The sequence below is a fragment of the Rhinoraja longicauda genome, chromosome 3 (genome assembly GCF_053455715.1).
Source record: "Rhinoraja longicauda isolate Sanriku21f chromosome 3, sRhiLon1.1, whole genome shotgun sequence".
Taxonomy (NCBI): domain Eukaryota; kingdom Metazoa; phylum Chordata; class Chondrichthyes; order Rajiformes; family Arhynchobatidae; genus Rhinoraja; species Rhinoraja longicauda.
Genome location: NC_135955.1, coordinates 35,031,662 through 35,045,540, shown reverse-complemented (window position 1 = coordinate 35,045,540; position 13,879 = coordinate 35,031,662). Strand labels below are relative to the sequence as shown.

Sequence of the window (13,879 nt, the reverse complement as noted above, 5' to 3'; positions counted from 1 at the left end):
AGTAAAAGAGTTAATGTTAAAAAAGTCACCACAAAGATTCGAAATGGTTGAAAAAGGCAGACACGTTGCTCAAGAAACATTTTCTTCAGTCAAAAATGTGCAGCAAAAACACAAAAAGCTGCTCAAAGTGAAAAAAAGAATTTTGGTTAGTTAGGCATAATTTCTCAAAATACTGTTTCAAAAGACCTTTTAAAAAGTAACTCTTGCTATACATGCAACCTTGTAGGACATAAATGTAATTATGGTGCAACTTACAATCTTTCAGACCCTTTTGCTGAAAAATAAAAATACATAAGAGTAAATTGGATCAGTAAAGAAAAATTCACACCGTCTCATTGTAAAATGGTGGCCCAAGTCAATTGGAAAGAGAAACCAACCTCTGGCGTCGACCCGATTGGGCCCCAAGACACGAAAAAATCCACCAGTGGGATTAGTATTTGAGTGTCTGCCCACAAAATGCAAGAAAAAATATCCAAAATTATTGTCTGAGCTTACGCAATGTGTTAAAAAGGAAAAAAAAAGACCAGCGCTGCCATCTTCACCGCACATCAAAATGTTCACAGGGTGCCTCCGGCTTGTGAGTCTTGAAGAAGTTGGTCGCTTGAAAAACTCGAACTCGCAAATCCGTGAAAAAGTTTTTAGAAAAGAAAAAAAAAAGTGTATCTGGATAAGGAAAGTGTGAAAAGTGCTGGTTTGAAGAAGGGAAAAAGAAAAAGTGAAGAAAAATGACAGATCTCAGTCCTTGAGGGGAGGGTAAAAAGGTGACAAAAAAAATAATTATTCCAGGTCTTTTGCAGATGCTCCACACTTCACTTGATCTCACGCTCAAGATCAAGTACAGCTATGCAGGTCATGTTTGAGAAAGGGAAGGGAGGATTACCCTGAGTTTGTAATAGTACAAAAAGAGGGACAAATGATACGCTCTGACTGGGTATGGACAAAGGACAATGATATGCAGTATCTAAGCATATCAAAAATAAAATCCTTTACATCCAAAGCAAATAAAACAGACACAACAGGAACATCATTGAACAGAAAACAAAGTGGACAAAGCAAAACAGGAAAGAATGGACATCTTTACATGACAAACATGAGAAGTATGAAAGGACAGAAGAAATGAGAAGGATCAATTCTGTGAACGTTAGTTCAGCATTCTTACCTCGTATTGGCGTACCACCTGGGTGGATAATATGAATGCAAATAAGATTAGAAAGAAGAAGCATTAGTACGAGAAGAAGGAGGCTAGGGCTTTGGAAGATAAAATCAAATTAGATTTACAGAATAAAGGTCTAGAAAGAAGCTGAATTACTGTATTGGTAAACAGGATAATATTAGATAGTATAAGGTTAGTATAGCAAGTTGTACCATAAAGACAATGTCCACTTTCGGCGACATTGTTGCTACCAGAGCAGAAATTGACTGTGAATTCTTAGGAGATTGGTCACATGTTTGACAGCCTTGAACCCTTAACATATTTATAACTGTTTAAGCAAATATCGTAAACACTGTAGGCTTGGTGGATATAACTACTACCATTTAGATTGGATTATGTCATCTACTCAACTATATCTAAGTGAAGTTTGTGTATCGACTTTGTTTTAGACAGGTGTATCTTACAGCTGATAGAACTTTTTTTGTGGAAGTGTGTGCCACTACGAAGAGATCCAGTGACTACACTAACTGTTAGTAAAATGCATGCCATGCATTTTAATCTGAACATGGAAAATTAGTGGGGGTGAAGTGCGCTTCAGAACTAAGCACTTACCAAAGGATTCTGAAGATTTAATACGGAAAGAAGAAAGACAGCATAAAAATATTATTATATTCCTTATAATTTGGCACAAGTTTTCAGAATTAAAGCTTTAAAACTATATCATCTACTTGACAGGTGAAAATTAATCTAAATTCACATTAACAGGTTAATTTACACAATTCTGCTGACAACAAGCAAAGAGGCAGTTAACAAGACGACTTAAACATCACAGGACAGGTCAAAGCTGAGAATCCTGGTAACACGTGTTCAAAACATCTCAGTATAGAAAGATATAGTTACTAACGTGAATGTAAACAGGTTCTTACAGACTACCAGTGGCCACTAGCAAATGTTTAAGCACGTTACTTAATAAATTTAGGATCGGATAAAGCTCATCTACTTGCTACAGCAAAATAAGAAACTCGGGAATGCAGGTAAAGAATATTAAAGGGTTTCAAAGGGAGTGCCATGGTCAAAGGTAGCAGAAAAAGCTAAAGTCTACATGAAAAGCAGGCTTCTGTAGATCCTGATATTTAGTCTGGAAGGCTTTAGTGCACATACACTACTGTGGCTAAAAGGAAAAATGCTTCAGAATCAAAAATTAAACACCAACTTTAGTCAGTTCCAAAGATCCCATTGAAAATTCAGAAATGGAAAAAAGTACCGTACACTTTGTCAATGAAATGGAACAAAACAACCGTCTATTTTTTGTTAGGTTAAAAATGCAGAGAAGACAGAACAAAATACAGTTTGTTAATTTTAGTTTTTTTGTCTGAAGATTGGTTTTAAAAGATTTAAAACCATTTGGTTCTCCTTGCAATTCTGAATGAAACCCAATGTTTTCCAACTTAATCAGTTAAAAAAAAAGAATAAAGGAAACAGAAAGAGAAAAATGGATCTGTTAAGTACTGCTGAAAGCAGTTTTTAAAAAACCATCAAAAATACAGTCACAGCAGTGAGCAATATGGAATTAACAGAAGCTGCAGACACAGACACTAGAGCAAGCTATGGCAACATCACAGACATGGACAATACACCAAAAAGGATCGGAAATAAAAAATTACCGAGAAAACAATCTACCACGTGATAACAGAAACAGAAACAAGACCCTACCTGACCGTAGCTGTTTGATGCGTCCATTAGTGCTGCTTGTATCAACAGGCAGAAAGTCTTTGAACCAAGTAATTTCAGGGTCTGGATTACCACTTGCCGCACACAGCATGGTGGCTGTGCGTGTTCGCTCAACCACCTTCAACTGAGGGCCCATGTCTATCGTGGGATAACCTACAGGAAGCTGATCCTCTGAAAGAAAGGATGGCAGTGGAAACACACAGAGGAAATCAGTTAAAAAGAAGCATTGCACGAGACCATCAATGAGATCTGGTCAATGGAGAATAACAAAACCTCAGTTCAGTTCTTGAATCATCCACACAGCAAAGTTAGCTGATGAGCAACATCATAGAAAACATAGAAAATAGGTGTAGGAGTACGCTATTCGGCCCTTCGAGCCAGCACCGCCATTCATTGTGATCATGGCTGAACATCCACAATCAGTAACCCATGCCTGCCTTCTCCCCATATCCCTTGATTCCGCTAGCCCCTAGAACTCTATCCAACTCTCTTTTAAATCCATCCAGTGAATTGGCCCCTACTGCCTGCTGTGGCAGAGAATTCCACAAATTCGCAACTCTCTGGCTGAAAAAGTTTTTTCTCATCTCACTTTTAAAAGGCCTCCCATTTATTCTTAGATTGTTGCCCCTGGTTCTGGACTCCCCCAACATTGGGAACATTTCTCTAGCTTGTCCAGTCCTTTTATAATTTTATACGTTTCCCTAAGATCCCCTCTCATCTTTCTAAATTCCAGTGAATACAAGCCCATTTTTTCCAATCTTTCCTTATATGGCAGTCCCGCCATCCCAGGGATAAACCTCGTGAACCTACCCTGCACTGCCTCAATAACAAGGATGGCCTTCCTCAAATTAGGAAAACAAAACTGCACACAATACTCCAGATGTGGTCTCACCAGGGCCCTGTACAACTGCAGAAAGACCTCTTCACTCCTTTACTCAAATCCTCTCGTTATGAAGGCCAACATGCCATTAGCTTTCTTCACTGCCTGCTCTATCTGTACACTTACTTTCAGTGACTGGTGTAGAAGGACGCCCAGGTCTTGTTGCACTTCCCGTTTTCCTAATCTGACATCATTGTGATAATAATCTGCCTCCTTGTTCTTACCGCCAGTGGATCTCACATTTATTTACATTATACTGCATCTGCCATACATCTGCCCACTCACTAAACCTGTCAAGTCACCCTGCAACCTCCTAACAGGGTGACTCTTTGCAGTTCATACTGTCGCCCAGCTTTGTGTCATCTGCAAATTTGCTAGTGTTACTTTTAATTCGATCATCTAAATCATGAATATATATTGTAAATAGTTGCGGCCCCAGCAGCGAGCGTTGCAGTACTCCACTCGCCACTGCCTGCCATTCTGACAGGGACCTGTTTATTCCAACCCTTTGCTTCCTGTCTGCCAACCAATTCTCTATCCATGTCAATACACTATCCCCCAATACCATGTGCTCTAATTTTGCCCACTAAACTCCTGTGTGGGACCTTATCAAAGGCTTTCTGAAAGTCCAGATACACTACATCCACTGGCTCTCTCTCCTTCATCCATTTTACTTGTCACATCCCCAAAAAATACCAGAAGATTAGTCAAGCAGGATTTCCCCTTCATAAATCCATGCTGACTTGGACCAATCCTCTTACTGCTTTCCAAATGTGCCGTTATTACTTCTTTAATAATTGACTCCAGCATCTTCCCCACCACCGATGTCTGGCTAACTGGTCTATAATTCCCCGTTTTCTCTCTCGCTCCTTTCTTGAAAAGTGGGATAACATTAGCTACCACCCAATCGACAGAAACTGATCCTGAATCTATCGAACATTGGAAATGATCACTAATACGTCCATAATTTCTTGAGCCACCTCCTTTGGTACCCTGGGATACAGACCATCAGATCCTGGGGATTTATCAGCCTTCAGTCCCATCAGTCTACCCAATACTATTTCTCACCTAATGCAAATTTATTTCAGTTCCTTGGTCTTCCTAGATCCTCTGTCCTCTAGTATGTCTGGGAGATTGTTTGTGTCTTCCTTAGTGAAGACAGAACCAAAGTATGTGTTCAACTCTTCTGCCATTTCCTTGTTCCCCATAATAATCTCACCTGTTGCTGCCTTCAAGGGACCCACATTTGTCTTTGCTAATCAGTCTCTTACTCTGTGCACCCACCCTTCCGCTTAGACTCATAACATTTAATCCTACCCTAAAGATACATGATGTGTGCTGATGTAATAAGCATGTAAGTTGCAGCATGTATATATAGACAATCAGGTTTTCTACTCAGAGATACAACACATTAATGATTCTGATTGAATACATTATACACATTGGTTCTCTACACAGAAAAATAATTTTGACTTCAATACTGCTTAATATATTTATTAATATTATTACACAAGTAGCCATCAGACAATTGTAAAATGGCTAGTTTAATATGTATGGATATTTAGCCGTTAAACCTAAATGAGTTTCATCAGGTTTTTTTTCCTAGCTGGTTATCTCACAGAAACAGTTTAAACCCACCAGCCCAGCTCTCTTATCCCTGTTACAGCTGCCCAAAGGATGGACAGTCTCAGAGCCCAAGGTCATCTTCTCATCATTGCCTACGCTCCACCTCCAACATCTCTCCCACAGGTGGGTGAGACTGCCCTGACTTGGGTCCATTCGAACAGACACATGTTATGCATTATTGGCTGCCGAGCTCCCAAGGATTAGTGTTCAGTCTCTTCCAAATTGCCATCTACAGTCTCCTTCCTGGGACCACATCCAAAGATGGGAGGGTTAAATCCCACTTGTATATTGATGACGCCCACCTCGGACCTCCAAGTCACTGCAAGCTTTTTGTAGTGGCGTGGTGAGTCAATAGTGCTTAATAGTCATATTCACTGGGACCAGAACAATGGAAATCTTACTTGTTGCAGCTTTACAGGCTCATTGACACAACACAATAATGAAACATACCTAAACAATAACACAATATATTATCAGTTTTAATCGGTGACAAGACCATAATAGTGCAAGCTGAAGTATACAGTGAGATCTTATATGAAGCCCATACTAGTTTGATGCTGAGGTAGGGTTGTGGTTAGGGTTGTGCAGGGTGATCCAAGAGCTTGATGACTGAAGGGAAGAAGTTGTTCTTGAACCGAGAGATAATTTGGTCATTTCAGACATTTGATCAAGAAGAAGGGCCTCGACCCGAAACGTCACCTCCAGTTTTCTCCAGAGATGCTGCCTGACCCGCTGAGTTGCCCCAGCATTTTGTGTCCATCCTTAGCATGGTCTAAGTATTCAAGTGGACATTGTAATTGTCACCTCCAAATTTTGTGAATAAACAAGATATTTTGTTTTTAAACACAGAACCTAAAATGTACTTTAAACTGGATATATACTTGAAAAAGGATGAATCTGCAAGATTATTTGGACTGGAACTGATTGGATAGTTCATTGCTCACCAAACACAACCCACAATAAACCGAATGGTTTCTTTCTGTTTTGATATTATGTCAACTACAAGCAATGTACGGTGTCTACTCGAAAAGGCTCTCACATATTTCCCCTGAGTTACAGTAACCTGCAAATCTCTTCCAGTGACATTGAACCTACACTGCAACCAAATGATCAAATAAACAGAGATGCCATCAATTTATAAATTATACAAAATGCTAATTTATTGGTGTAAAACAAAAGAGAAAGAAGATCTTGATGTTGAGGCTCAATTGAGGATTCAATTGTTTTGAGAAAGAAAACAACTTCAAAATTAAACTACCTGGGAAAATGAATAAGTGTTTAGAAGATGTTAAAAAAAAGTCAAATACGCATTTTATTTAGGCTATTGCTTTACTGAGATGTCTGAAGATGTTATTAAGTTTTAATAATCTTTCATGGCGAATTGGTAACTCCTTTTCCAACAATTTACATATTTATTAACCTTCACTAAGCTTTCGGATCACAGACTGAAGGAAGTCCTGAGGCCACGATATCATGGCATCTGGAGCAATGTGAAAAGGAATTATACTCTTATTACACTCTGAAACAGAATCCTGATCCAAAATGTTGTCTGTCCATCCCCTCCACACATGCTGCTGGCCCACTGAGATCATCCAACACTTTTTCTTTCGTTCAAGATCCAAGCATCTGCAGTTTCTTCTAATTCACCACCTCTCACTTCTCTGGATCAAATTCCATTCGGCATTTTATTACCCAAATGACTGGATATTCTCCAGCAGTCTGGCGCTGGCACCCTCATGGTCAATTACACACCCGTTTTCTGAACTTCAGTTGCACCCCTATTTTTACACCTAAATCATTCATATATATCAGGGAGAGCAAGGGACCAAGTACTGAGTCTTGTGCAAGCCCACCATAATCAAGGTACCAATCACAAATAACGTCTATCACACTTTTATTCCTGCAAGCGAATAGAATTACAACTTTTAAAAGACATTTTGACGGAAGGTTTGAGAGGGAAATGCGGCAGATGCAGGCAAGCGGCTCCAGCACAGTACTCCACTTGGTTAGCATCAACAAGGTAAACTTTGTTTAGGGGCGGCACAGAGGCGCAGCGGTAGAGTTGCTGCCTTACAGCACCAGAGATCCTGGTTCAAGCCTGACCACGGGTGCAGTCTGTATGGAGTTTGTACATTCTCACTGTGACAGCATCAGTTTTTCCGGGTTTTTCCTTCCATATTCCAAAGTTTGTGGGTTAATTGGCTTCTGTAAATTTCCCCCAGTGTGCCGGATGCAAAAGTGGGATGACATAGAACTAGTGTGCGGGTGATCATTGGTCAGTGGGGGTGAAGGGCCTGTTTCTATGCTATATCTCTAAACTAATCTGAACCCAAGGGCAGGTTTCCGTGCAGTATAGCTGAATCATTCTATGACTGGTGTAAACGGGTGATTAATGGTCAGCATGGGTTCGGTGGGACTGTTTCTGTGCTGTATGACTTTACAACATTCCAGAAGGTGTAGCTCTTCCTTTGTGCTGCACCATACACCATTTCTATTTTTTTGTACCTTGAATTTTAATCAGGACTTGAACCTATAAACCTGACAAAGTTGTGAAAGTTTATCATCTGAGCCATGATTAGCTGCAGTGAAATATTTATTTCAGCATTCATGTAACCACATGAAGATAGCTGCATTAAAGATTTCAGCCACTGTGCAAATGAGAACGGATTTTGGAAACCATGTGGCAAGATTATACAATGACAGACTGGTACCGTTTTACCGGCAGAAAGCAAAATGATACTTTAAATTTTTGAGGATATCTATAACATTACGCCAAAGATAAGATCAATAGGTTCAGTAGCTACAAGATTCAATCTGGAAATAAATTCTAAACTGAGATAAACAATGCTTAGATATGAGATCCTGAAAAGAAAGTAGTGTTTAACTGAATTTCTAGGTCAAAACCTTTCTCTCTGAGACAGGGCAATTAAATCATACATCCCAATGGAGGATCATCAACCATTTTTATTGTGGTCTAAAGCATGATATGGATGGAAGCTGCTGTTATGCTCATTTCTACCATTCTGTTTAAATAAGGTGCACAAATGCACAAAACAGTAAAAAATAAGTGGACCCTAGGATACTTGCATTAGGCCATGGGAGCGATGTATCTGGCACTTTGAAGTTAATGGGCCAATACCCATCTTTGAAATTCATGGATTAACATGTCTCACATGGTAAGGGTCAAAGTAACCTTGTAGCATTAAATGCTTGTCTGTCACTGTTGGCAGCAATGACCTTGTAGAAGCAACTTCCTCCCCTTAGACAATACTTTCATTGATAATTGGCAGGAATGAGATGATGTTGAATTACAGAACACATGCCTATGCTAGGGCAGTACAGTAGCGTTGTGGCAAAGTTGCTGCCTTGCTGACTCTGGGTACTGTCTGTACAGAGTTAGTACGTTCGCCCTGTGACTGCGTGGGCTTTTTCTGGGTAATCCGGTTTCCATCTATATTCCACAGATATACACGTTTGTAAGTTAATTGGCTTCGGTAAAAAATTTAATTGTCACTAATGTGTAGGATGCTGTTAGTGTTAGTGTAGGTAGGATCGCTGGTCGGCGCAGACTCGGTGGGCTGAAGAGCCAGTTTCCATGCTGTATCTCTAAACTAAACTAAAACTTAACTACATGGAGGGAGGAGGGGAAAGAAGGAGAGCAAAACTATTAGAATTTAAAGCAATTTAAAGTTTGTTCAGTAACTGAATGATACATGTTTATTATCTTATTATGCTGCAGGAACAGGTAGATGAAATATATTGAAAGATTTGAACAAGCTAATGTGGAATTGAACTTATTCATCTGTGACTTCCCAACCTCTGAACTGCAGGGCAGAAGTAAATTGTTGGTTCAGTTGAGCTCCCTCTGTTTCTGGACTCAGCACTGAATGCAGCGGCAGTTCAGTATCACACTGAGACGAAGGATCTGATGTGCTTTGTATCTGGCCCCTCAGTGTTACATTAGCATGGCTGATATGTCCAGGACTGGCCTGTTCATCTTAAAGGTTTAATTTTATTTAGTTCAGTTTAGAGATACAGCACGGAAACAGGCCCTTCGGCCCACCGAATCTGCACCGACCAGCCGTCACCCCGCACATTAACACTATCCTACACACATGAGGGAGAATTTACACATACATCAAGCCAATTAACCTACATACCTGTCTGTGTGTGGAGTGTGAGAGGAAACTGAAGATCTCGGAGAAAACTCAAACATTCACGGGGAGAATATACAAACTCCGTACAGACAACACCCATAGTCGGGATTGAACCTGGGTCTCAGACGCTGCAAACGCTATAAAGCAGCATCTCTACCCCTGTGCCACCGTTCCGCCCTGGTTTAACCCTCACCATTCATTTAAAACAAAAGTGAAACTGAGTGTTTCTCCTTTTAAAAATTAAGATGCTGCATTAATGTTAATAAGTTTAGTTTAGTTTATTGTCCCTTGTACCCACCGAGGTACTGTGAAATCATTTTTTTAATTAGTTAATTGCATTTCAACTGTTCCTAAATGTCTTCACTAATCAAATACATACTTTGCACACAAAGAGTGTAAAAAGCCTTTGGCTGCCTGAGCCATCAAAATTCATTAGACAGTCTGAGACTGGGCAGAGCAACAGATTCTGTGCCCGAGGTAGAACCATTGCTCACAAACAGCTCTGCTTCACTTCTTGGTTGAGACAGGCCATATTTCGTCTTAAGAAGGGTCTCGACCTGAAACGTCATCCATTCATTCTCATCAGAGATGCAGCCTGTCCCACTGAGTTACTCCAGCATTTTGTGTCTATCTTCGGTTTAAACCAGCATCTGCAGCTCCTTCCTCAATACCACGTTTAGTTTAGTTTAGAGATACAGCGCGGAAACAGGCCCTTCGGCCCACAGAATCCATGCCGACCAGCAATCCCCGTACACCAACACTATCCTACACACTAGGGATAATTTACAATTTTTACCAAAGCCAATTAACCTACAAACCTCTACGTCTTTGGAGTGTGGGAGGAAACCGGAGCACCCAAAGAAAACCCATGCGGTCACGGGAAGCACATGCAAACTTCATACAGATGGCACCCATAGTCAAGATCGAACCTAGGTCTCTGGCGCTGTAAGGCAGAAACTTTACCTCTGCTCCACCGTTCCCTTGGTGCTGTATAGCCACAATATATAAATGGAATTGAAGTACCCGTGGCAGGCAAACCTCAGTAGCAGATTGGGTCATGCTAAAAGAAAATTTTAAAGCAGCGCTGTTTAATGTGGAACTGACCATAAGCAAATTAACAGTCCTGAGGGGTAAAGAAATCTGACTTGAGTTAGACTTGAGTCTCCCTCCCACATTGTCTCTTTCACTTTGATAAACCAAGTACAAAACATGCAGTAAAGGCCTATTGCTATTGCATGATTGAAATATGTTAATTAAAGATGAGTTTAATTTAAAGATACAGGATGGAAACAAGCCCTATGGCCTACCAAACCCACGCCAACCATTGATCACCCGTTCACACTAGTTCTATGTTATTCCACATTCTAATCCACTCTCTACAAGCGAGGATCAATTTACCGATGCCAATTGACCTAAAAACCCACACTTTTTTGGGGTGTGGGAGGAAACCGGAGTACCAAGAAGAAACCTATGTGGTAACAGGGAGAAGGTGCAAACTCCACATAGAGAGCACTCGATGCCAGGATCGAACCCGGGTCTCCGGTGATGCCACTGTGCCACCCATAAGCCTTTCACACCAATAAATCAGGTATAGTTCATTCAAAACTTTCAAGATTTCAATGTTTCTGAATCCTCTGCATAAATTTGTGGCCAATGTAACATTTATTGAGAAACACAGGGCTCGCCCCTACAACTTCTTATTCTTCCACTGAGAAAGATCTATATCCTAACTATCATCCAAAATCCCATCTATCACAGATATAAATGATGAATCGGATGGGCATTTACTGCTTTCCTTGAGATGGAGACACCACACTTTCATCCATCAGACACTGGATCACATTAGGTATAAAAAGTTCTGCCTATGTACAAAAACAAAAATTACCATCAGTGGAATTGAAAATACACGGGACCAATGAATATCTGGAACTTTGACATTTGTCTGAAACAATTGCATATTTTCTTGAAACAAGATATTTTCATTTCTTATGTGTGCTATTCTGCATTTGGTGTATACACACGCTTGAATGATTAGCAGTTTCACACCGTGAGGGCGTGATCATTGGGAAGAGTTGACAATAATCTGTACAATTCCCATAATTGATAGAGTTAAGCAGAGTTTCGTTCCTTCAGTCTGATATTCATTCAAACGCATTTCCCATATCCCATCGAGCAACAACCTCACCATTTCTAATCACACTTTAGAGAGTACTTCTGTGGCTGTGGCACTGAAGACTCATGAGGTGTGGAAAGGCTTTGCTTCAATTCAGCTCTTACTTCCTTTGAACACTGAAAACGAAACTTCAACAGCTGAAGTTTGTACTTCATTCAGTACAAGCAATTGTAATGTTTCCCCAGACAGAATGCATTTATGGCCTTTCAATCACATTTACTTGCAATTTGTTCTGGTTGAAGCCATTGATGATATACTTATTTTCTTCTTCTATTCCCTTCTTTTGCATGCATTATGCTCTCACACAATGGAAATCACTCAAAACGACTTTGTTGGAAATACTTCCCTTTCAAACAGAGGGAACTCAATCCACTTCATGCCATTATCCCCCTGTCTCTCTCTATGCCTGCTTTCACTCTTATTCAGTTGAAATATTAAAGATCCATGGAGGCCAAGTTTAGTTTCAGTTGGGGAACAGACTTGCTTATATCATAGCGGAAGCAGAAAAAAAAAAGCCAGTCCCAGTGAAGGGATCATTGTCAGGAATCTGTTGTTACGCCCTCTCTCTCTCTTTCTCTCTTTCTCTCTCTCTTTCTCTCTCTCTGACAGACAATCCCCATTTTCTTGAAACTTTCACCTCATACATACACCTAATTACACGTCCCTCATTAGTAACAAATACCAAAAAACAGCCAAGCTTTTTAAATCCTACATTTTTTTTGTAAAGAATCAGGGTCCATGTGGGAAAATACTGCATCAACTTTATCACTGTCTCAAATTTCAATCAATTATGTGATTGAGAAATGGAAATAAGAAATCGATGTTCTGGAGATTCATTTGTTGAATACATTTCTCAGAAACGACCCTGTCTGTTACAATATACCATCATTTCTCAAAGGATGAAGGTTGAAAATATTACATTATTCACTGTGAAAAATCAAACTGCTTTTAAAAGAGATCCATCAATTGCCGATCAATTGCCGAGCAATTCAGCTGCTTGGCATCCTTAAACTCATTTACTATGATAAAGTCAAGCAGAATATGCAAATGCAATAATAGAAAGCAGAAGTGAATTATAGGGCAATTATATCATAAGTTATTTAAATGATGCAAAATTGAAAAGTTCACACAGCCATGTGCAACAAAGACCAAATCAGCTGCTTAAACAAACTCACTGGCATTTATTTACCATTATTAAATCGTGCGCTGTCATATCAGTGCTCTGCTTTGTTTATCAAGTTGGTGAATCTTATCGAGTATAGCATAGTTTATTATTGTCACAGGTACAGTGAAAAGCTTTTTATTACATACTATCCAGTCAGCGAAGAAATTAAACATGATTACAATCAAGCCGTCCACAGTGTACTGAAACAAGATAAAGGGAATAACATTTAGTGCAAGATAAAGTCCGTTAAAGATATTTCAAAGATCTCCAATGGCTCTAGGAACGGAGCAGGTTCTCTATTTTAGGCTCCCAGTTACATCACCAAATGCAGAATAGCACTCCCCCTTTTCTCCAGCAACAGCATCTCATTGTTATAGAGACTTAGAGTTAAACCGCACGGAAACAGGCCTTTCGGCCCAACCTGCCCATGCCAATCAAGATGCCTAATCTATGCCGGTCCGACCAGCCATGTTTGACCCATTTCTCTCCAACCTTTCATATCCATGTACCTGTCCAAACATCTTTAAAATGTTCTTATGGTACCTGCCTCAATACCTCCTCTGGCAGCTCATTCTATTTTCACACTACCCTCAGGTTCCTATTAAATCTTTCAAATCCCACATTTTACCTATGCTCTCTGGGTTCTTGTTTCCCTTACTCTGTATAAATGACTGCGCATTCACCCTATTTATTCCCTTCATGATTTTATACATCCCCATAAGATTACCTCTCAGCCTCCTGTGCTCCAAGAAATAAAGTTCTAGCCTGCCCAACCTCTCCCTGTAGCTCAAACCCACAAGTCATGGTAACATGGTCATCAATCTTCTCTGCACTCTTTCCAGCTTAATGACGTACTTCCTATAGCAGGGTGACCAAAACTGAACAAAATACTCCAAATGTGGCCTCACCAACAAGTTGTGCACTGTAACAGAATATCCCAACTTCTATATTTAAATCCCTGATTGGTGAAGGCCAATGCACCAAAGCCTTGACA

The 13,879-nt window shown here is 40.0% G+C and overlaps 1 protein-coding gene across 29 annotated transcripts in view; it reads right to left on the bottom strand.

The window, feature by feature from the left end:
• LOC144591791 (receptor-type tyrosine-protein phosphatase delta-like) overlaps nucleotides 1-13,879 on the bottom strand; it is a 1,768,335-nt gene that overhangs the window by 185,353 nt on the left and 1,569,103 nt on the right. For 16 of the 29 annotated variants that reach the window (XM_078395814.1, XM_078395847.1, XM_078395838.1 and 13 more), the window contains 2 exons: nucleotides 2,867-3,055; nucleotides 1,160-1,177 (listed from right to left, as the gene is read on the bottom strand). In XM_078395814.1, coding sequence (XP_078251940.1) covers nucleotides 1,160-1,177; nucleotides 2,867-3,055 — 207 coding nt within the window. The remainder of the gene's footprint in view (nucleotides 1-1,159; nucleotides 1,178-2,866; nucleotides 3,056-13,879) is intronic. The other 13 variants (XM_078395841.1, XM_078395851.1, XM_078395886.1 and 10 more) reach the window with 1 other exon arrangement.